The sequence below is a fragment of the Entelurus aequoreus genome, linkage group LG01 (genome assembly GCF_033978785.1).
Source record: "Entelurus aequoreus isolate RoL-2023_Sb linkage group LG01, RoL_Eaeq_v1.1, whole genome shotgun sequence".
NCBI classification, from domain to species: Eukaryota; Metazoa; Chordata; class Actinopteri; order Syngnathiformes; family Syngnathidae; genus Entelurus; species Entelurus aequoreus.
In genome coordinates, this window is record NC_084731.1 from 76052509 (window position 1) to 76074875 (window position 22367).

At 42.4% G+C, this 22367-nt stretch overlaps 1 protein-coding gene across 1 annotated transcript in view; it reads left to right on the forward strand.

Annotated features, from left to right (window-relative positions):
• LOC133657346 (UDP-galactose translocator-like) overlaps positions 1–11712 on the forward strand; it is a 36692-nt gene extending 24980 nt beyond the window's left edge. The window contains exons 4-6 of the mRNA XM_062058561.1: positions 9515–9637; positions 9720–10267; positions 11475–11712. Coding sequence (XP_061914545.1) covers positions 9515–9637; positions 9720–10267; positions 11475–11502 — 699 coding nt within the window. The 3' untranslated portion in view covers positions 11503–11712. The remainder of the gene's footprint in view (positions 1–9514; positions 9638–9719; positions 10268–11474) is intronic.
• The last annotated feature ends 10655 nt before the right edge of the window (positions 11713–22367 follow it).

The following is a 22367-nucleotide window of genomic DNA, read 5'->3' on the forward strand; positions in this document are numbered from 1 at the left end:
CGGTATCGTTCAAAAGTGTAAATTTCGATTCCTATTTTCGATACCCAGTCCGCCGACCGGAAAAAAAAAGAAAGAAAAAAAAAAGAAAAGTCCGCCGAACCGGAAGAAGAAGCCGCTGAGCACCAATGAAGAAGCGCCCACCCCCGGAAGTGTTAGCATAGCCGAGCGAGTCAGTCAAGCTCAAGCATGGATAGCGGGCGTCGGCGGTCGAAAGTGTGGCTTTACTTTACAAAAAAAAAAAGAAATAACCGCGAAATAACAGAGCTCCATGTCCATCAAGAAACGAGTGGAGAGAGAGCTGCAGATGTACCAGGACGTTCCACCGATACTTATGTCTGACGACCCTGCTGCATGGTGATGGAACCAACAAAAGACTTATCCTTTGCTGTCAGATCGCGCTTTCTCCTATTTATGCGTTCAAGCTTCTTCCACACCCAGCGAACGTGTATTTTCCACAGCAGGAGACACTATCTGTCCAGAACGCTCACGCATCCTGCCTGAGAAGACGGATATGGTCATTTTCCTAAACAAAAACTGTCTCTGTTTTTATACTGTACCGGCTGCTAATCTGGACTGGGTTTTGCAAGTTGTTTCTTATTGTTTATTTGCTTTTCTGCACCAGGTTAGCCCATCAGTGGGAGCACGGTAACATTTTTAAGTACCTGCAGCATCATACACTTGTGTGTGTAAATGTGTTTTCATGAGGTTTTCAAAAATAAAGCTCTCTTGAGGAAAGTGTACCCCTGGGAAAATGTATTCATAATTGAATGAATGAATGAATGAATGAATGAATGAATGAAATAAGTTTATTTCGGTCATATGATCAACCATTAACCATTTTGTGTGACAGTACAGTACAAATTATACATATATAACAATCATACACATTTACACACAAAAAGAAAAGAAAAGAAAAAAGCATGACCGAAAAAGGAATAGGCTGAAGCCAAGGCTTATATTTGCCTATCCTATACCTTCACTGAAAATAAGATTACCTGGAACATCAACATTAAAAAGAAAAAAAAAATCAATGGGATGAAAGTAATCGTTGCTATATTTTATAATTTTCAATTATTTCACCTTTCAATGTTTTGTTAAACCTTAACAAAGAAGTACATGTCTTCAACTCATCACTGAGCTTGTTCCACCATTTAACTCCTAAAACTGAAATACATTTATATTTTGTATTTGTTCTTGCTTTACATATTTCAAAAACCAATATCCCCCGTAAATTATAGTTTACTCCTCTTAATTGAAATAACCTAAGAATACAAGCTGGAAGGCTGTTGTTCTTTACTCGAAACATAATTTCCATTGTTTTTAAAAACACAATATCTGAAAATTTTAACACATTAGAACTTATAAATAATGGATTGGTATGTTCATAGTAGCACGCTTTGTGTATTATTCTAATGACCCTTTTTTGAAGTTTAATTATTGGGTCTACGTTTGTTTTATAAACATTTCCCCAAACTTCAACACAATATGTTAAATATGGAAAAATAAAAGAATAATATAACATATGCAAACATTTCTTATTCAGCATGTGTTTTACTTTATAAAGAATAGCAATGGATTTGGATATTTTTCCCTTTATATATTCAATATGCGGTTTCCAACATAATTTATGATCAATTATTATTCCCAAGAATTTAGTTTCATATACTCTATCAATTTCCACTTGATTTAATTTTAATTTTGCTTCACAGTTTGTCCTTGCACCACTAAACACCATAAACTTAGTTTTCTTATCATTTAATGATAACTTATTAATATCAAACCATTTTTTTAGCTGAATCAACTCAACCTCTATTATCCTCAACACTTCCTTCAAGTCTTCTCCTGAACAATATACATTTGTATCATCTGCAAACATAATAAATTTCAATTTATTAGACACTGAACAAATATCATTTAAATATAGTATAAATAACTTAGGTCCCAATACCGAGCCTTGTGGCACCCCACAAGTTACTCTTCTTGGCTGTGATTTAGTCTTATTAATTTCCACATATTGAGATCTATTGCTTAAATAACTACTTAACCACTGTTGCGAAACACCTCTTATGCCATAGTTTTCCAATTTTTGCAGAAGTAAGGAATGATCGATTGTGTCAAAAGCTTTACATAAGTCAATAAATACTCCAACGGTGTGTTGTTTCTTTTCTATTGCTGTAGCTACGTTTTCTACAAAGTCCATCACTGCTAGGGATGTAGATCGATTACTCCTGAACCCATACTGCTGATCATTCAGTAGCTCATGTTTGTCAATGAACTGATCAAGTCTATTTACAAATAATTTCTCAAGAATTTTTGCAAATTGAGGTAGTAGAGACACAGGTCTATAATTTGAGACCATGTGTTTATCACCATTTTTATAAATTGGAATAACTTTAGCAATTTTCATTTTGTCAGGAAAAGTTCCAGTTGATAAAGATTTATTACATATATAAGTAAACGGCTTCAGGACACAATCCACCACTTCTTTAACAAGTGACATATCCACGTTGTTACCATCGACAGATTTTTTGTTTTTAAACTTTCTGACCACTTCTAACACATCACTTTCACAAACTCCGCCAAGAAACATTGAATTTTTAATGTCAGATACACGCTTGAACTTTTTCTCATCATTCATATTAAAATTTATATTTTTTGCCAAATTTGGGCCAACATTCACAAAAAACTTATTGAATTCCTCAGCTATTTCTTCTATATTTTCAATAATTGAGTTGTCATCTTTTACCAGATAAGCTGTAAAATCCTTTTTGCTAGATTTTTTAATCATTGTATTAAGCACATTCCAGGTTTCAATGATATTATTTTTATGTTTATGCAGCAATTGTTCATAATAGTTTTTTTGTTGCAGCCTCATGATACATGTCAATCTGTTTTTATACTTTTTATATTTGTCCTCATTTTCTATTGTTCGATGCTTAATAAATTCCTTGTAAAGCCTTTTTTTTTTTTTTTACAGGCTTTTACTAAACCCCCTGTTATCCATGGTTTCTCCCTCTTTTTAGTATTTTGCTTATATTCTCTCAATGGACAATGATGGTCATAAAGTGTCAGAAATATATCCAGGAATGTATCGTATGCTTCATTAGTGTCCTCCACAAAAACATTTTGCCAATCCTGATTTAAAAGATCAGCCTTGAATGCCTTAACTGCTTCTGGTGATTGTATTCTAACAAAGTTATTTATTTGTCTTTTTGTTTGTAAGTTTGTCTCCTTGTTCATTTGCATCACTGAAAAGACAGGCAAGTGATCACTTACATCAGTCACTAAGAGTCCACTTTTTCTATTCCCATCAAATACATTTATAAAAATATTGTCAATCAGTGTTAAGCTGTCCTTTGTTATTCTGCTAGGTTTTACAATTAGTGGAAAGAAACTCAAGCTGAACATAAGATTAACAAAATCAGTGGTTTTCATGTGATCATTAAATTTCATCAAATCAATGTTGAAGTCACCACAAATCAAGATCACCTTATCATTATGTCTTTCATATAACTCAAACATTTTCTTATTAAATTGATCAATGCATGATCCTGGAGTTCTATAAATACAACTAATTAATATGTTTTTGGATCTTTCAACACTGATTTCAATAGTTACACATTCCATCAGATTGTCAATAGCAGTTGTCATGTCAGCAATCAGCCTACATTTGAGAGAGGACATCACAAACAATACAACACCTCCTCCCCTTTTGTTCATCCTGTTTTGCCAAAACATTTCATATCCCTCTAATCCATCCAGTAATTCCTTACTATCACTCAACCAAGTTTCTGAAATTGCTATTATGGTAAACCTTTGCTGTATTTGTTTAAGATACTCTTTAATTTTGGAAAAGTTACTGTAAAGACTCCTGCTGTTGAAATGAATCACAGAAAAGCCTTCCATTTTAACATTTGAATTAAACTGTTCATCAGTATAATACTCACAGTCCACATTAGAGTCCTGATAGAAGTGAATATCTGGGTCAATGTTATTTTCTAACTCATAGCATTTATGATCATGATAGTCAAAAGACTTGAATTTTGTGCAGCTCATTTGTTCTTCCATCATGTTGCTTGTCCACACTGTTTCTCTGCACACAGTACACAATAAACAAGGAACATTTCCCCACTATTCCACTTGTTTATCATCATCATCTTTTTCATTGATATTGTTCAAGTTCCTTCAAGTCTCTGACCACTAATACCCTTGCTTGTTCTGGTGGACCATTCAATCTAATCATTACTTTACAGTTCCTTGTCCATGTGTCCTGGATTCGCTTTCCCTTTTTCAAGATCCTGGCTTGTCTTGCAATTTCTGCGTTTCTCTTTGTGAGATGCTCATTTACATATACTCCTGTGCCTTTCAAATTTTTTCCCAGTTTAAGCATTTCAATTTTATGTTTTCTACTCACAAAACGGATGATGATTTATAATATTTATATTCAAGTTCATAGATTTGATATTTATATTCTAGTTGAAAACAGCCCTGTGAGGAATTTATAGTAAAGTTCATAACAAGTTAATAGAATTAAAATGGATGGAGAATGTCAGACTATTTCATTCAGAAAGACTGTAGGTTAGCTAGCTCATTTAAAATATCCTAAACTTTTTTTTGACCCTGCCTCTTAAAAGAATCGGTATCGAGGATCGTCAGGAATCGGAATCGAAACAAAGAACCGGCATCGGTATCGGAATCGTTCGAATTCAAACGATACCCAACCCTAGTGGTCGGTAGTAGTGGGTTTCAGAAGGCCTTTTAAGAGCTCTGGTTTCTTCTGTAAACCATGGGGTACGCCTTTTAGGGGCCTTTTTTTAGCTTTAGTGGTGGTATACTATCAATGGTGTCGCGCAGGGCGTCGTTAAAGTTGTCAGTGAGGTTATCGATGGAGCCCACATAATTTGGGAATGGCGCCATTAACAAAGGCAGTAAGCCAGTAAGAGTCATCGTTGTGACAGCATTAATGTTGCAGTTGCTAAAGCAGTGATTATTATTAGCTTGTTGACAATGAGTCAGAACTTCGAATTTTATAAGGTAATGATTGGACATTACTTTAGTGTATAGGAGTATCATAACTTTGGAGGTGGTGACACCCCGGACAAGCACTTGATCTATCCTATTACAGTTGCGATGCGTGGGTTTATTTATTATTTGCGTAAGACCACAGCTATCAATTATAGTCTGCAGCGCCACGCACGGAGGGTCTGATGGGGTATTCATATGGATATTAAAGTCCCCCGTTATAATTATATTGTCAGCGTGCGTCACTAGATCAGCGACAAACTCTTGAGAATTCACTGATAAAGTCCGAACAGAGCCCAGAGGGGTGGTAGATAACAGCCAGGTAGAGAGGCAGCGGTGCGACAGACCTCATAGTAAGCACCTCAAATGATTTATATTTATTACTTAGGTTAGGGGTAAGGTTAAGATTTTCATTATATATTAGTGCGACCCCCCCCCCCCCCTTTTAAGGGGATGGGCAATATGCACATTTGTATAGTTAGGAGGAGATGCCTCGTTAAGCGGGAAAAATTTGTTTGGTTTGAGCCAGGGCTCGCTGAGACCAATGATGTTAAGATTGTTGTCTCTGATGACCTCATTAACTAATAACGTTTTGGGAGACAATGATCTTATGTTTAAAAAGCCCATATTATAGGTAGTGGGCTGTTTTGAGGAATTTTTGTTAATGTTATCCGTAGTAGTAATATTAATAACGTTATGTTTATTTTGTGTAGTGCGCTTTAAATAATTTCGACCATATCTAGGAATTGATGTGACGGGAATCGTCAGATTGTTTGCTTGGTGCTGCGATAAACTGAACGCATCATAATTTGCCACCTCAGTAGAATGCATGTCCATCTCGGGCACAGTCACTGCAGAAAAAACATTATGTGAGTTGTGTATTATTCTAGGAGAAATGCTATGCGTGCAGGGATTTTCCAGCCTGGCGCTGGCTAGTTCTAGCTTAATTGACTCCTCACCCGGACTAACAGACACTGTAATTGCCTGTGACTGGGCTTGCTCCAGTGTAGTTACTCAAGTGTGACTCAAACAATAATCTATGTTCCTAGTCAGGATGATGGCACCTTCCTGGTTAGGGTGAAGGCCGTCCCTCATCAGCAAGCCCGGTTTAACCCAGAAAGAGGGCCAATTATCAATAAACGTTAGTCCCTGTTGTCTACAAAAACTAGCCAGTCACTTGTTAAGCGAGACTAATCTGTTATACCTCTCATCATTGCCTCACGCAGGCAGGGGGCTAGAGACAAGTACTTGATGCCTGGACATCTGTTTAGCAATATTACAAGTCCTAGCTATGTAGGCAAGGCAAGGCAACTTTATTTGTATAGCACTTTTCATAGACAAGGCAGACTCAAAAGTGCTTCACAGCACAACATGTGGTACAACAAAGTGACATGAAAGAAAATAAAATTAAAATTAAAATGCAGACAATAAAAAAATAAAAACAGTGCGGACGTTAAAAGTTAAAAGATAAAAAGATTTACCTGAAAGCTAAGGTGAACATAAAAGTTTTCAGTCTAGTTTTAAAAGTAGTCAGAGTTGGGGAAAGTCTGACATCTTCAGGAAGTTTATTCCAGCTATTTGTTGCATATTGACTGAATGATGCTCTCCCTTGATTTGAGTTCACTCTGGGAACCGCTAACAGATTGGTCTCAGAAGATCTTAGTGTACCTCTTTGTAATCTCTGACTGTCTCATTCTATTATCACTGGAGCCAACGGTTACAACTATGTTTGCATAGCTAGTGGTGCCATTAGCCTGTCGTACGTGTTTACTAGGCCTGTTGCGAGTTAGCTCCCTAAGATTAGGTTCAATGTCAGGTGCTCTGGCCCTGGTAATACACTTAATTGTGGCTGGTTTGCTAAACTGCATGTTTCGGGTGATGGAGTCCCCTATGACTAAGGTGTGGTGCCCGGTAGACTGGGGTGTAAGACTAGCTAAAGGCCTGAATCTATTATGTGTCTCAACCGTTTCACCGTTGCTTATAGGCCACTTAGGGCTGCTATAAGCTGGGCTAGTTAGCTCGCTACAGCTAACGCTAGCAGATGTGTCCGCAACGTCTAAAGTTACGAGATTACTCTGCTCTACCTGCTTACGGCCCTCTAGCAGAGCCAACCTATCCATGAGAACGGTGCACGAAGAGCAGGGAGCCATACTCACGTTGTTTCTTTCATCGAGTCGAGTTCTTGATGTCTTCAGGGAAGTGGTCACACCGTGTGGGAGCAGATGCCTTCAGGCCGACGCCGCCTTCTCCGCACTAAGCTTCGTTAGCTTAGCAGCTAGCTAGCTGCAAAAAACGGAAAATATAGGTTAAGAGGAGCAGCAGTGTGTGGCTTGTATACTTCTTTATTATGGTGATGGTGGTAAGGATGATGATGGTGAGAATGAGGATGATGGTGGTGAGTATGATGGTGGTGAGGATGATGATGATGGTGATGGTGGGGTTGAGGATGATGGTGATGATGAAAATGAGGATGATGTAGGGCTGGGTGATATACCGAATATACTCGATATATCGCGGGTTTGTCTCTGTGCGATATAGAAAATAACTATATCGTGATATTCGAGTATACGTTCTCACGCAGTTGTTTTTAGCTGCGGGCATTACACTGCAGGCTCTTTTCACTCTTTCTTGTCTCTCCTTCTCACAGAGACAAAACAAGCGCACCTTCTTACATACGGTGCAACGTCATACGGTCTCGCGGAGCAGAGGTAGCGGCATGGTAACATTAGCTGTGATGCTAGCGGAGTGGTAATACAAGACAAAGTAGGTGCGAATCTGGTAACAAATGAAGGAAGAATTAATTCCCAAGAAAAACAGCACGGGGTCCATCGTCTGGCGGTGGTTTGGCTTCAAGCGGGAAGATGTCGAACAAGTATGCGGCAAAAGCGTTGTTACAAAATGTAGCACCTACTGCTAATTTGTAGCATCATTTGAAAATTCACCCGCTAGAGAATGAAGAGTGCTTGAAACCCTGCATGTCAACACCTCCGTTCGGTGCCACACCCACAAAATGCCGAAGCAACCATTTCCAGATCAACACCGTATGACAAAAATAGTCAACAACAGAAGGAGATAACGTCCGCAGTAACCTACCACATAGCGAAGGACATACACCATTTGATTTCCTGTTATGCAGCTAAATTTTATTTGACAGTTATTGAAATATCTTGTGTGACATCATGCACAAAAGTGCACTTTATATGTTTTAAACTATTGTAGTGGCGTTCTGTACAAAAAGTGCACTCTAATTTAGTGTTGTTTTGATATGTCATCTTAGTGACATCATGCACAAAAATGCACTAATAGCTTGTTTTGAAATGTCTCTGACAATCTTGCACTTTCTGTTTTGGAAATGACATGAATGTTTGTGCCACTGCTTAATAACTGTTTAATAAATACCGTTTTGGTAAATTGACTTAGTTGTGGTTTCCCTCTCTGCATGAAAGTTTAAAATGAGCATATATTAATGCAGTATGGACATGAATGTTTTAATGTAGACACACAGAATCATCATACTGCTGTGATTATATGCATCAAGTGTTAATTCAATGCTAAGGCAAAATATCGAGATATATATCGTGGATCGTGACATGGCTTAAAAATTTTGAGATATTAATAAAAGGCCATATCGCCAAGCCCTAAGATGATGGTGGTGAGGAGGATGATGATGGTGAGGTTGAAGATGATAATGGTGAGCATGGTGAGGTTGAGAATGATGGTGAGGTTGAGGATGGTGAGGATTATAGTGGTAAGAATGATGGTGGTGAGGTTGAGGATGATGATGGTGATTAGGATGAAGAATGAGGATGATGAGGATGTTGAGGGTGATGATGAGGATGATGGTGGTGGGGATGAGGATGGTGAGGATGATAATAATGATGAGGATGATAATAATAATGATGAGGATGATGGTGGTGATGAGGATGGTGAGGTTGAGGATGATGGTGGTCAGGATGAGGATGGTGAGCATGATGATAATGAGGATGATGGTGGGGAGAATGATGGTGAGGTTGAGGATGCAAATAGTGAGGATGATGATGATGGTGTTGAGGATGGTGATGGTGAGGTTGAGTAGGGTGATGGTGAGGATGATGATGATAATGAGGATGATGGTGATGAGGACGACGGTGGTGATAAGAATGTTGAGGATGGTGAGGTTGAGGATGATGTTGGTGAGGTTCAGGAGGATGATGGTGGTGGTGGTGATGAGGATGTGAGGTTGAGGATGAGGATGCTGAGGATGAGCATGATGGTGGTGAGAATGATGGTGATAATGAGGATAATATAGTGAGGATGGTTATGGTGAGGTTGAATGATGATGATGGTGGTGAGGAGGATGATGATGGTGGTGAGGATGATGATGGTGATGAGGATGAGGGTGGTGATGAGAATGAGGATGGTGAGGTTGATGATGATGATGGTGGTGATGATGATCGTGAAGATAATGGTGATAATGAGGATGATGATGATGATGGTGATGATGTTTTCTCAGGTGACGTACCAGTTGAAGATCCTGACTACGGCGCTGTTCAGCGTATTGATGCTGAGGAAAAGTCTGACAAGAGTCCAGTGGTTGGCTCTGCTGCTGCTCTTTGTGGGTGTCGCCATTGTGCAGGTAGGCCACGCCTCCACCTTGGTACAGGGTGCCTGGTCTTGCCCTAGCACCTTGGCATCATTGCATCTCCACTGATCGGCAGGTGCAGCAGGACGGCAACAAGGAGGCGGCGCACGCCGACCAGAACTACACCATCGGCCTGATCGCCGTGGTCATCAGCTGTTTGTCGTCGGGGTTTGCCGGCGTCTACTTCGAGAGGATCCTGAAGGGAAGCGCCCCGTCCGTCTGGGTCCGTAACGTACAGCTGGGCATCTTCGGCATGTCCCTGGGCATGCTGGGACTGTGGTGGAACGACGGCGCCGCTGTGAGCCGGCGCGGCTTCCTGTCGGGCTACACTCCGATGGTGTGGGGCGTCATCCTCAACCAGGCGTTCGGTGGCCTCCTGGTTGCCGTGGTGGTCAAGTACGCCGACAACATCCTCAAAGGCTTCGCCACGTCCCTCTCCATCATCATCTCCACCGTCCTGTCCGTCTACCTCTTCGCCTTCAACGTGGACCTAATGTTCACTGCCGGGGCTGGGCTGGTTATCAGCGCCGTCTACATGTACAGCCTGCCCAAAGCTTCGCCACGCCCCAGCCTGTCTTACGCCGCCACGCAGGAGTGCGCCGATATGGAGGCCTTTCCGACAAAGTCAGTGCTGGTCAAGTGACCCTTGGCCACTCCCCGCCCTCTTTCGCTCTCTCTCTCTTCCTGCCTGCTTTCAAGAGGTCAAAGGTTATAAGATATTTTCACAGCATGCCTCCTGACTTGACCTTTGCCCCTTTTACCTGGCTGACTCCTCCCCTTCCTGTGTTGGCCCCTCCTCTCAGCTAACACACTAACTCGTTTAAGCACACCAAGGGTGTGGGGGGGGAGGGGGGGCAGATGTCCCAAAGCTCCTCCCACCGCCTCGCTGCCTTACACTTGTATCGATCACTGATTGATTGACCAATCACACGCTGACAAGAATGAATATTAACCGTGTGTGTGCGCGCTCCTGCCGGGGACGCCGACGAATTGTTGGGATGGATGCCTTGTCGTCTGTGAAGAAGCCATACAATCGCGTCTCGCAGTCACATGACCTCTGCCCGTTTAGGTTTACTTGGACGCCGTGATGACCGCCAGCCTCATCGCCGCCATTTTGAACAGCTCGGACTTCATCTGTACCTTTTTTTTTTTTAAATCGCGGTTCTTTCCTGTCCAGTCTCGCTTGGAATGGCTCCTGTGGTCCTGCTGATCTCAGGACACCCATGTGACCTCTTCCTCCCAAAGTGTCCAATCAGGAGACATGTAAAAAAAAAAAAAGATTTTATTATGATTGTGGGTGAAGACCACCTGGTGTCTGAATGCATCATAAGTAATATAATAATTATTTATCATAATTGTGTGGTGTATGTACATAAGTGATTTATAATAGTGAAGCACATCAACATTTATACTTGATGCGTGAGATAGGCTCCAGCGACCCCGAAGGGAATAAGCGGTAGAAATCGATGGATGGATATCTGCTCTACTAGGAAGCTGCAGCACCCCCTGCTGGTCAAGGAAATCCTGCAGCCAGTCGGATGGGATTTGGGAATGTCTTTTTTGTTTTGTGGAAGCTGTGGTGGGAATTTGCACTTCATTTGTGAAAAAAGAATTTGTATTTTTATATCTATAAAACCGAAAGTGGATTCAAAGTTGTCCCTTATTGTGTTTTTAAGGCGGGGAGAGGGCGGAGCTTGAGACCTGCCATCAAATAATTAACATTGTTGGTCATTTAACGGTTGACTTTTATATTCGCTGTTTAAGTAATGCACTAACAACAAATGTCGATGGCGTCACATGACTAACTTTCCTCTTCCTCTCCATCGTTCAGGTGTGCCAGGAAGCAGAAAGGATCTTGAGAGGAAGAGCGCTCTCTGACGCCCCCTGCTGGTGCAGCACACTAACATGTGACGGCTCAATGGATAGGGCACACGACCTGTCACTCAAAGGAGCTAATTTCTCACGTTTTATGTCAAATTTTAATGCAAAACTCAGGTTTTTTTAATAGCCACGAGTTATGTTGGGACAAAATACAGTACTAGGCAAATAAAGCTCGTTCCAATCAACGGAGAAGAGTAAGAACAGGTGTTAATTTTCTTTTTGGCCCTCAAATGCCGCTGTAGTCACTACGACGCGGACTTCCGGGATTAGCCGTTTGAGATCGCCACTAGCCACACGTTTAGTCAACAAATGCACACTTTAACATTTGTTTCAGATTGTCGAAATCAAATAAAAAAACAGTAGTAATTTACCTAGTGATACACCTGCCGTTTAAACTTAATTGAAAGGAGCTCCATGGGTCTCAAACGCGAGCTCGTCCGTGACGACAGCAACGATTGCAGGGCATTCTGGGACTTGTAGTATTAGCGTCGCCGTAGCATTTAGCCAACAAACACATAGTGTACTGACATATGGTCAAACATAATACCAGGAATAAACTTAGTAATAGAACTGTCTTCTAAACTTGATCGATAGGAGCGCCATGGTCCACGCGAGCCTGTCCATGACGACACAGCAGCTATCGCAGTGCATTCTGGGACGTGTATCAGCGTTGCCTGCAAGAACCCTAACTGGACACATTAGACACAAAACATCTTGTTGTAATCACACTTTATCTGCTTGTCAGGGCTATAAGTAAGTTAATGTATATAAATGTTGCAAACAGCTCCTTTTAGTGTTTAAAAATGTATATAATTGCTAGTATCGCCATTGTTCTCTTCAGAGCTCTCACTGATGCGTTTTGATGCAGCTAGTGACGTCATGGTCACCAAAAACATCTTGCCTGGTCACGTGCTACAAAAGTCACATGACCGACAGCCCCAGAAAGGGGAAGTAACAACATACTTCCTGTAAATGAACTTCATATAGCAACAGACATGGAGGACAGGATGGCGGTCGTCTTTGTTTGACTATTTTTTGCGTGGAAGGGAAGGCAAAGAAAGAGGAAAAAGAAAGTGAAGGAAGGAAAGAGAAGGACGTAGGACGAAAAGAGCCAAAGCTACATGAGCATTAGCTTTGGAAACCTGTCAGCAACATGAATGAAACGTACGCTGTGGTCAACAAGCCCAGGCGTCCCCGCCCACCGACGGATGACCACGCCCACTCCGGTGTAGCCCCGCCCAGACTGGCAGGAAACAGGTACGTCGAAGGCTACAGGGGAGCTGAGCGGATCGCTCACCACGCTGTCTGATGTGTTTTAGCGTCGTCCATCACTACGACAACGACCAACCCCCGCTCTACAGCGCCATCCATGATGCTGGACCAGCGTTAGAGGCATCAGGTAACCAAAACATAAAGTGCAAGTTAAAGTGCCAATGATTGTCACACACACACTAGGTGTGGCGACATCTCATTATAACTAAACATCAACTCTGACTTTTAACCCTGGGAAAACCTAGACACGCACCTGTCTTCCATGAACAACGATTACGAAGTCTTCTCGGCCTCAGCGACACATGTGATCGACGCGTGTGCACGCGACGGCCTTGGTCAGTACCTTTAATTATTATTTGGTATTATTTTATTACTATGCCGTGGCGCAGTTGGGAGAGTGGCCGTGCCAGCAACCTGAGGGTTCCTGGTTCAATCCCCACCTTCTACCAACCTCGTCATGTCTGTTGTGTCCTTGAGCAAGACACTTCACCCTTGCTCCTGATGTGTCGTGGTTAGCACTTTGCATGGCAGCTCCTGCCATCAGTGTGTGAAAGGAAATAGTGTCAAAATGCTTTGAGTACCTTGAAGGTAGAAAAGCGCTATACAAGTATAACCCATTTACCATTGAATTATTAATTAATTTGTATTTTTCATTTTAATTATTGATTAACCAGCAGGCACAAGACATTAAAACAATGTTGAGAACTTGTTGAATTAGGTCCTGATGTTGAGCAACTGAGAGATAACGTTGAAACAACATGCTTTTTGATGACGTTTAATCAATGTTGGATGTCTCGGCTTTCAAACAAATATAAGCCTAAAGGACGCCTCGGGACGTAATTCTCAACGCGCTGCGGTATCACTTACTTGTTGTCGTTTTGCTTGAAGATGGCCAGGTTGTAGTGGGTGAGTGTTTGAAGGAGCAACTAAGGACATATGTGTGTTTGCTATGTCAAAGTAAACATACAAACTCAAAGCCGATGCAAACTGTTGGCTCAAACCCAAATCAATAAAACAAAACCAACAGCGTCACTTAAACGCTTTGCACTTTCTTTTCATTTCAAAACTAAGGTTCAATACTGAGCGAGAACGAGCCAAAGAGATGAAAAACCTCGATTTGGACGAGGCATGCCTACCTGTGGATAGAGGATTATTTTTTCCAGGTTCCTTGTAACCTTAAAATCCCAGACATTCACCAGAAGAGCAATCCTTTCTATAGTAGCTTCGTTATATGATCCCATAGGATTTCTTGCTCCGTTTACTTTTACAGCAAAGTACATTTTACAAAAGCTGTGTAAACTGGCCGGTGGGTGGGATGATGACATTCCAAGTGAGTACCAACTGAAATGGCAACAATGGCTCATTGGACTGCAGCAAATGGAGAGCTACAAGGTCAACCGATGCGTCAAACTAAAGAACTTTGGAGCAATTGCATCTGCTCAGCTTCACAACTTCTGCGATGCCAGTGAGGCAGGTTATGGCGTCGTAACCTACTTGCGACTCACCAATATCCAAGATGCAATACACACAGCATGTCTCTTTGGGAAAGCCAGGGTAGCGCCCTTGAAAAAGGGGACTGTTCCTAGACTGGAATTGACTGTTGCGATGTTAGCAGTCAAAATTGAGAGGGTGTTAAAGACTGAATTACAAATCCCACTTGTAAAGTCGGTGTTCTGGACGGACAGTACCTCCGTTTTAAAATACATCCGAAATGAAACAAAGGGGTTCCATACATTCGTTGCTAACCTACTCAGTGGCCTAGTGGTTAGAGTGTCTGCCCTGAGATCGTTATCGAGTCATCCCAAAGACTATAAAAATGGGACCCATTACCTCCCTGCTTGGCACTCAGAATCAAGGGTTGGAATTGGGGGTTAAATCACCAAAATTTATTCCCGGGCGTGGCCACCACTGCTGCTCACTGCTCCCCTCACCTCCCAGGGAGTGATCAAGGGTGATGGGTCAAATGCAGAGAATAATTTTGCCACACCTAGTGTGTGTGTGACAGTCATTAGTACTTTAACTTTAATCGTGTTGGAGTAATCAGAGAGTCAACTGACATTGATCAGTGGAGGCATACATCCATCCATCCATTTTCTACTGCTTGTCCCTTTTGGGGTCGCGGGTGGTGCTGGAGCCTATCTCAGAGGAGGCATATTGGCACCAAAAGTAACCCAGCGGATCATGCCTCTTGTCGCATGACAGCCGAAGCATTCCTGAAGCCCAATGTTTGGATAAGCGGTCCTCAATTTCTCCTTGGCGCAGAGGAAAACTGGCCTCATAGTCCCGTTGATCTTGGTTCAATCTCTCATGAAATTTCACAAATGGCGACATTGTGGTGATAGTGGATGGAAATGCCCCAAGAGGGTCGTGGATTATTGCTAAAATTGTTTAAGTTAATTATACCATGTGCAATTTTCTTATATGATTGGAAATAGGGGCGGCCTAACTCGGTTGGTAGAGTGGCCGTGCCAGCAACTTGAGTGTTCCAGGTTCGATCCCCACTTCCACAATCGTAGTCACTGCCGTTGTGTCCTTGGGCAAGACACTTTACCCACCTGCTCCCAGTGCCACCCACACTGGTTTAATTGTAACTTAGATATTGGGTTTCACTATGTAAAGCGGTTTGAGTCACAGGAGAAAAGCGCTATATACAGTAAATATAATTAAATTCAATTCAATTCAATAGCATGTGTTTGAATCCTTTAGAGGATACTTCTAAGGTCAAAAGTGCATATGTCAATCACAGCTTGTCCAGAGATGGGGTTTATGACCCCAGGACATTGGGGAATTTAAAAGACAACAGCAGTTGGAGTTTACGAGGAAGTGCAAACACAATAACGACATTTGGTAAGAGGGCCGACTCCATTGAGCAAAGTGACAACGCCCAGGTGTTGTCTGCATTTGTACAAGCAAACTGGGTGTTGGCCAGACTGCCCGGCACCAAGACTAGACCCTCAAAGAGTGGGGGTCTACAGGAAAGATATTTAAGCACAGTTTTCCGAGAGGACATCAGAAGAGATTCGGCCAACTTCTTCTCCGGGATACCTGCAGGTCCTATCTGAGGCTTGCTGAAACAAATAAAGCTTTTTGTTCGACGATTCCTCTTGGCGTCTCCTTGGCTCATTACCCATCACACGACCATCAAATATACAACAATACCAACCCTGACTGAAGAGGGATCATAAGGAGTGTAAAGCTTCAAACCCGGACCAGCGTAATCGAAAGACCGGTCTCCAAGATTATTCTTTTGGTTCCGGCTTACATACCGTCACATTTTGATTTGGTTCTGTTTTTTAGTTGGCTCCTATTTTTGTTTTGATATTGTTAGTGCGCACCTCACATAACAATAGGAGCCGGTGTTGTTGGAGCCATCTAAAGAGAAACTACAAATAACGCATTTTTGTTGGTTTTGAGCAGTGACGCAATCAATGCAGGCTGTCGCCTTGATAATCAATCTGACACAGTTGCGCGAGCTGCACACAAAAGATCGTAGGCGCCGATCCCGTGGGTGCTCCCGTGGGCCCGAGGACCCACGTGGGATTGATGACAAATTCTTTCTCACCACCAAGCAAAAACCGCGCATGCTCGAGCCCCTTCTACACTAAACCGGCTAAGGTTATCCAGAGTAAATCCCACCTAGCTTTATCCTTGTCCACACACACACAATGGTCGTTTAAGACCCCCTCCCCCTTCTGTCAGCCGTCGCAACGCAACCTAGTACGCATGCGCAGAAAATGCGCATGTCATAGTCACCTCCAGTGTTGCTTTTTGTGCAAGTTCTTAAATGTAACTTATCTGAACAATATCCAGTGTTGTGGTATTTCAATTAACTGGAACCCAGTGTGCTGTGGGGCCCTATTGTAGTGAATCACACCTGAGACATCATAAATGAATCCGATCTTTATTAGACACACAAACAATGTGATAAAGAACATTTTACATCAATCAAACTAGGGATCTAGATCTCTGGTCAGGACACTCCTCGCTCTTTTGCCTTCACCTTCATTGTCCATTTGTTTTTGGTGACTTTATATACTCAGGACCTAGACGTTGATCCTGCGACATACATTGCGTACAATAACTGATACAGTCTGCTTTGCCAGTCCAAATGCATTCGCCGTTTTCCGTAGTATTCCTTCGACGGCCAGGTAATAGAAAGCACACGCTACCTTTTTTATCACATCCACGGGAGCCCGCATTCTCGTTGACTCTCCTTCGACAAATGGACAAAGTTTTTCGGTAAGTAGAATCACAGCTGACCTGGACATTGGGAAGTTTTCTTGCCGTCTGAGAAGTGTTGTATCCCAAATAGCTGCAATTGCTTTCTCTTAAAGGCCTACTGAAACCCACTACTACCGACCACGCAGTCTGATAGTTTATATATCAATGATGAAGTCTTAACATTGCAACACATGCCAATACGGCCGGGTTAACTTATAAAGTGCAATTTTAAATTTCCCGCCACACTTCCGGTTGAAAACGTCTAGATATGATGACGTATGCGCGTGACGTCAATGGTTGAAGCGGAAGTATTCGGACACATTGTATCCCAATACAAACAGCTCTGTTTTCATCGCAAAATTCCACAGTATTCTGGACATCTGTGTTGGTGAATCTTTTGCAATTTGTTTAATGAACAATGGAGACTGCAAAGAAGAAAGCTGTAGGTGGGATCGGTGTATTAGCGGGTGGCTGCAGCAACACAACCAGGAGGACTTTGAGTTGGATAGCAGACGCGCTATCCGACGCTAGCAGCAGACCGCATCGATGATCGGGTGAAGTCCTTCGTCGCGCCGTCGATCGCTGGAACGCAGGTGAGCACGGGTGTTGATGAGCAGATAAGGGCTGGCGTAGGTGGATAGCTAATGTTTTTAGCATAGCTCTGTCGAGGTTCCGTAGCTAAGTTAGCTTCAATGGCGTTGTTAGCAACAGCATTGCTAGGCTTCATCCGGGGGTACAGCATTAACCGTGTGGTTACAAGTCCAGAGTTTGGTAGTATTGTTGATCTTCTGTCTATCCTTCCAGTCAGGGGCTTATTTCTTTTGTTTCTATCTGCATTTAAGCACGATGCTATCACGTTAGCTCCGTAGCTAAAGTGCTTCACAGATGTATTGTCGTGGGGATAAAAGTCACTGTGAATGTCCATTTCGCGTTCTAGACTCTCATTTTCAAGAGGATATAGTATCTGAGGTGGTTTAAAATACAAATCCGTGATCTACAATAGAAAAAGGAGAAAGTGTGGAATCCAATGAGCCCTTGTACCTAAGTTACGGTCAGAGCGAAAAAAGATACGTCCTGCACTGCACTCTAGTCCTTCGCTCTCACGTTCCTCATGCTTGAATCTTTCATCCTCGCTCAAAATCAGGGGGTAATCGTTGCTTTCTCGGTCTGAATCGCTCTCGCTGCTAGTGTAAACAATGGGGAAATGTGAGGAGCCCTTCAACTTGTGACGTCACGCTACTTCTGGTACAGGACAGCTTTTTTTATCAGCGACCAAAAGTTGCGAACTTTATCGTCGATGTTCTCTACTAAATCCTTCCAGAAAAAATATGGCAATATCGCGAAATGATCAAGTATGACACATAGAATGGATCTGCTATCCCCGTTTAAATAAGGACATTTCATTTCAGTAGGCCTTTAAGGTATTCATGTTTGATTTCCACACATCTGTACAGACGGAAGGAGAAACACGGGCGTGTCTGGATGACTCGCCTCCATATTTCCAGTGATTAGCTCCGAGGTACGAAACCGCTTTATTGTGAAGCTGGCTGTGGCGCGCTCTTTCTGATGTCACTTCTTGTGTGGGGCGCAGTCTTTCTGGCATCACTTCATCTCCAAACTCAGTTTGTAAACGATCAATGAGTTTATACAAAGCAAAGAGCCGGAGATTCAAGAAATACATGCCGCTCTTACCCGTGTAAAAAAATTGTCCAATGAGGGGAACCTTAAACGCTGGTTTAGTGTGGCTGGTGGGGCTTAGGCTAAATAATTTTTTGTTTAAGGGGTTATCCGGCTTAGTGTAGACATAGCCTCAGAAAAGTAGCGTCAGATTTACCGCCCGTCCGAGCATCCACTGGCAGAAATGTAGATCGGCGCCTATGCAAGAGATGCCAGCAGAAATAGTTTTTAACCGCTCGGTACCGCTCAGTATTGAACCTTAGTTTTGAAATGAAAAGAAAGTGCAAAGCGTTTTAGTGACGCTGTTTTGTTTTTGTTTTATTGATTTGGGTTTGAGCCAACAGTTTGATGCATGCATCAGCTTTGAGTTTGTTTGTTTACTTTGACATAGCATACACTCACAACACATATTTCATTAGTTGCTCCTTCAAACACTCACCCACTACAACCATGCCATCTTCAAGTAAAACGACAACAAGTAAGTGATACCGCAGCGCGTTGAGAATTCCATCCCGAGGAGTCCTTTAGGCCTATATTTGTTTGAAAGCAGAGACAACAAACATGTACTTATAATCAATGTCTTGTGCCTGCTGGGTAATTATTACCTTTACTCAAATTACCAGGCAATACAATAACATTCAGTAAGGTAAGCTAGCTGCTAGCTCACTATTAGCTAGCACATTGGTCGGCTACATTTACAGTCAAAGATGCACATTTATGACGTTATAACAGGGCTGATGTTAGCATGAGGTTAGCTAAAACATAAAACACATCTGCAACTTACAGCAACATGTTTCTTCTAGTGGGAAGTGGAATTCTGACAAGTACAATTTATCCACAAAGTTACTAAAGTATTAAATGTAACAGAGTAAATGTAGCGTATTAATACCCACCTCTGTGCATTAGCATGCTAATGTCAGCATTTAGACTTTATTTGTCTTGTGTTTTAGAGTTTAATCATCGTGTTCAGAAGCCAAGAGGACCCAGAGCGCCACCTGCCGGCTGGACCTGCCTGGAAGGATGATACATTTATTAATGGTACCACCAAACCCAACTTTACAAACACATAAAAAAAAATAGTTTTTTTTCAAACTTCAAAAGTGTTTGCCTTGAATTATTTCACAGCACAATAACATTTGACAAAATGTGGTGTGATTTGTTCTCTTTTAAAAATAAATGTTTTAAAGTATAACAGTATTGCCTCCTTGGCATAGAGCAGGGGTGTCCAAACTACGGCCCGCGGACCAAATGTGGACCGCCGGTGTCTTCAATTTGGTCCGTGAGACAGCACGAGTTGAACAAACAATTTGACAGTGAATGGTGTAACCATGTCATACATAAATATCTAGTGGTCTGATTTGGACTTCCGGTTCCGGTTCACCGTGCGTGACTGCTCGCCGCCTGTTCGCTGTTGCGAAAAAGGCTAAGTATCGCTCTATCTGTGTGCTTTTAATTGTTCTACAGCTTTCTTTATCACTTCTCAAACATATTTAGTGGTACTATTTAACTTGCAAATCACCAGATCTCTGTCCCACCACCCTTTCCTCAGCTAGCTAGCTGCTAAGCTAGCGCGGAGAAAGGCAGCGCCGGTCAGGAGGTAAGTAGGAAGCTACTCCCGCAGACCGCGACCACTTCCCTGAGGACAGCAGGAACTTCACTCGGTGACAGAAAACACCGTAAGTAATGGCTTCCTGCGCGTCTTGCACCTTACTCACGGAGAGGTTGGCTCTGCTAGAGGGCCGTGTCCGCCAGTTAGAGCAGAGTAATGTCGTAACTTTAGATGTTGCGGACACATCTGCTAGCGTTAGCTGTAGCGAGCTAACTAGCCCAGCTTGTAGCAGTCCTAAGCGGCCTACAAGCTACGCTGTACCGGTTGAGATGCATAATAGATTTAGCTCTTTAGCTAGTCCTTCACCCCAGTCTACCGGGCACCACACCTTAGTCATAGGGGACTCCATCACCCGAAACATAAAGCTTAGCAAACCAGCCACAATAAAGTGTATCCCCGGGGCCAGAGCACCTGACATTGAAGCTAATCTTAGGGAGCTAACTCGCAACAGGCCTAGTAAACACGTACGACAGGCTAATCGCACCACTAATTATGCGAATATAGTTGTACACGTTGGCTCCAATGACACTAGAATGAGACAGTCAGAGATTACAAAGAGAAACATAGCCAGGACTTGTGATCTCGCCAGAAAGATGTCCAGGCATCGAGTAATTGTCTCTGGCCCCCTGCTTGCGAGAGGCAATGATGAGAGATATAGCAGATTAGTCTCGCTTAACAAGTGGCTGACTATCTTCTGTAGGCAACAGGGACTAACGTTTATTGATAACTGGCCCTCTTTCTGGGGCAAACCAGGCTTGCTGATGAGAGATGGCCTTCACCCTAACCAGGAAGGCGCCATCATCCTGTCTAGAAACATAGACTACTATTTAAGTCTCACTTGACTGACTACACTAGAGCAAGCCCGGTCACAGGCAATTACAATGTCTGTTAGTCCGGGTGAGGAGTCAGTTAAGCTAGAACTAGCCAGCGCCAGGCTGGATAATCCATGTACGCATAGCAATTCTCTTAGAATAATACACAATTCACATAATGTTTTTTCTGTTGTGTCTGTGTCAGAGGTGGACATGCATTCTACTGAGGTGGCAAATTATGATATGTCCAGTCTATTGCAGCACCAAGCAAACAATCGGAAAATTCCCGTCATATCAATTCCTAGATATGGTCGAAACTATTTAAAGTGCACTACGCATAATAAACGCAACATTGTTAATATTGCTACTACGGATAATCTTAACAAAAATTCGTCAAAACAGCCCAATACCTATAATATGGGCTTTCTAAACATAAGATCATTGTCTCCCAAGGCGTTATTAGTTAATGAGGTCATTAGAGACAACAATCTTAACGTCATTGGTCTTAGCGAAACCTGGCTCAAACCAGACAAATTTTTTGCGCTCAATGAGGCATCTCCTCCTAACTATACAAATGCGCATGTTGCCCGTCCTCTTAAAAGGGGAGGGGGTGTCGCACTAATATACAATTAAAATTTCAACCTTACCCCTAACCTAAATAATAAATATAAATTGTTTGAGGTGCTTACTATGAGGTCTGTCACACCGCTACCTCTCGACCTGGCTGTTATCTACCGCACCCCTGGGCCCTATTCGGATTTTATCAGTGAATTCTCAGAGTTTGTTGCTGATCTAGTGACGCACGCCGACAATATAATCATAATGGGGGACTTTAATATCCATATGAATACCCCATCGGACCCTCAGTGCGTGGCGCTCCAAACCATAATTGATAGCTGTGGTCTTACACAAATAATACATGAACCCACGCATCGCAACGGTAATACAATGGATCTAGTGCTTGTCAGGGGTGTCACCACCTCCAAAGTTATGATACTTCCATATACTAAAGTAATGTCCGATCATTACCTTATAAAATTTGAAGTTTTGACTCATTGTCAACAAGCTAATAATAATAATAACTGCTATAGCGGCCGCAACATTAATGCTGCCACAATGATGACTCTTGCTGACCTACTGCCTTCGGTAATGGCGCCATTCCCAAATTATGTCGGCTCTATTGTTAACCTCACTAACAACTTTGACGATGCCTTGCGCAAAATTATTGATAGTATAGCACTGTTAAAGCAAA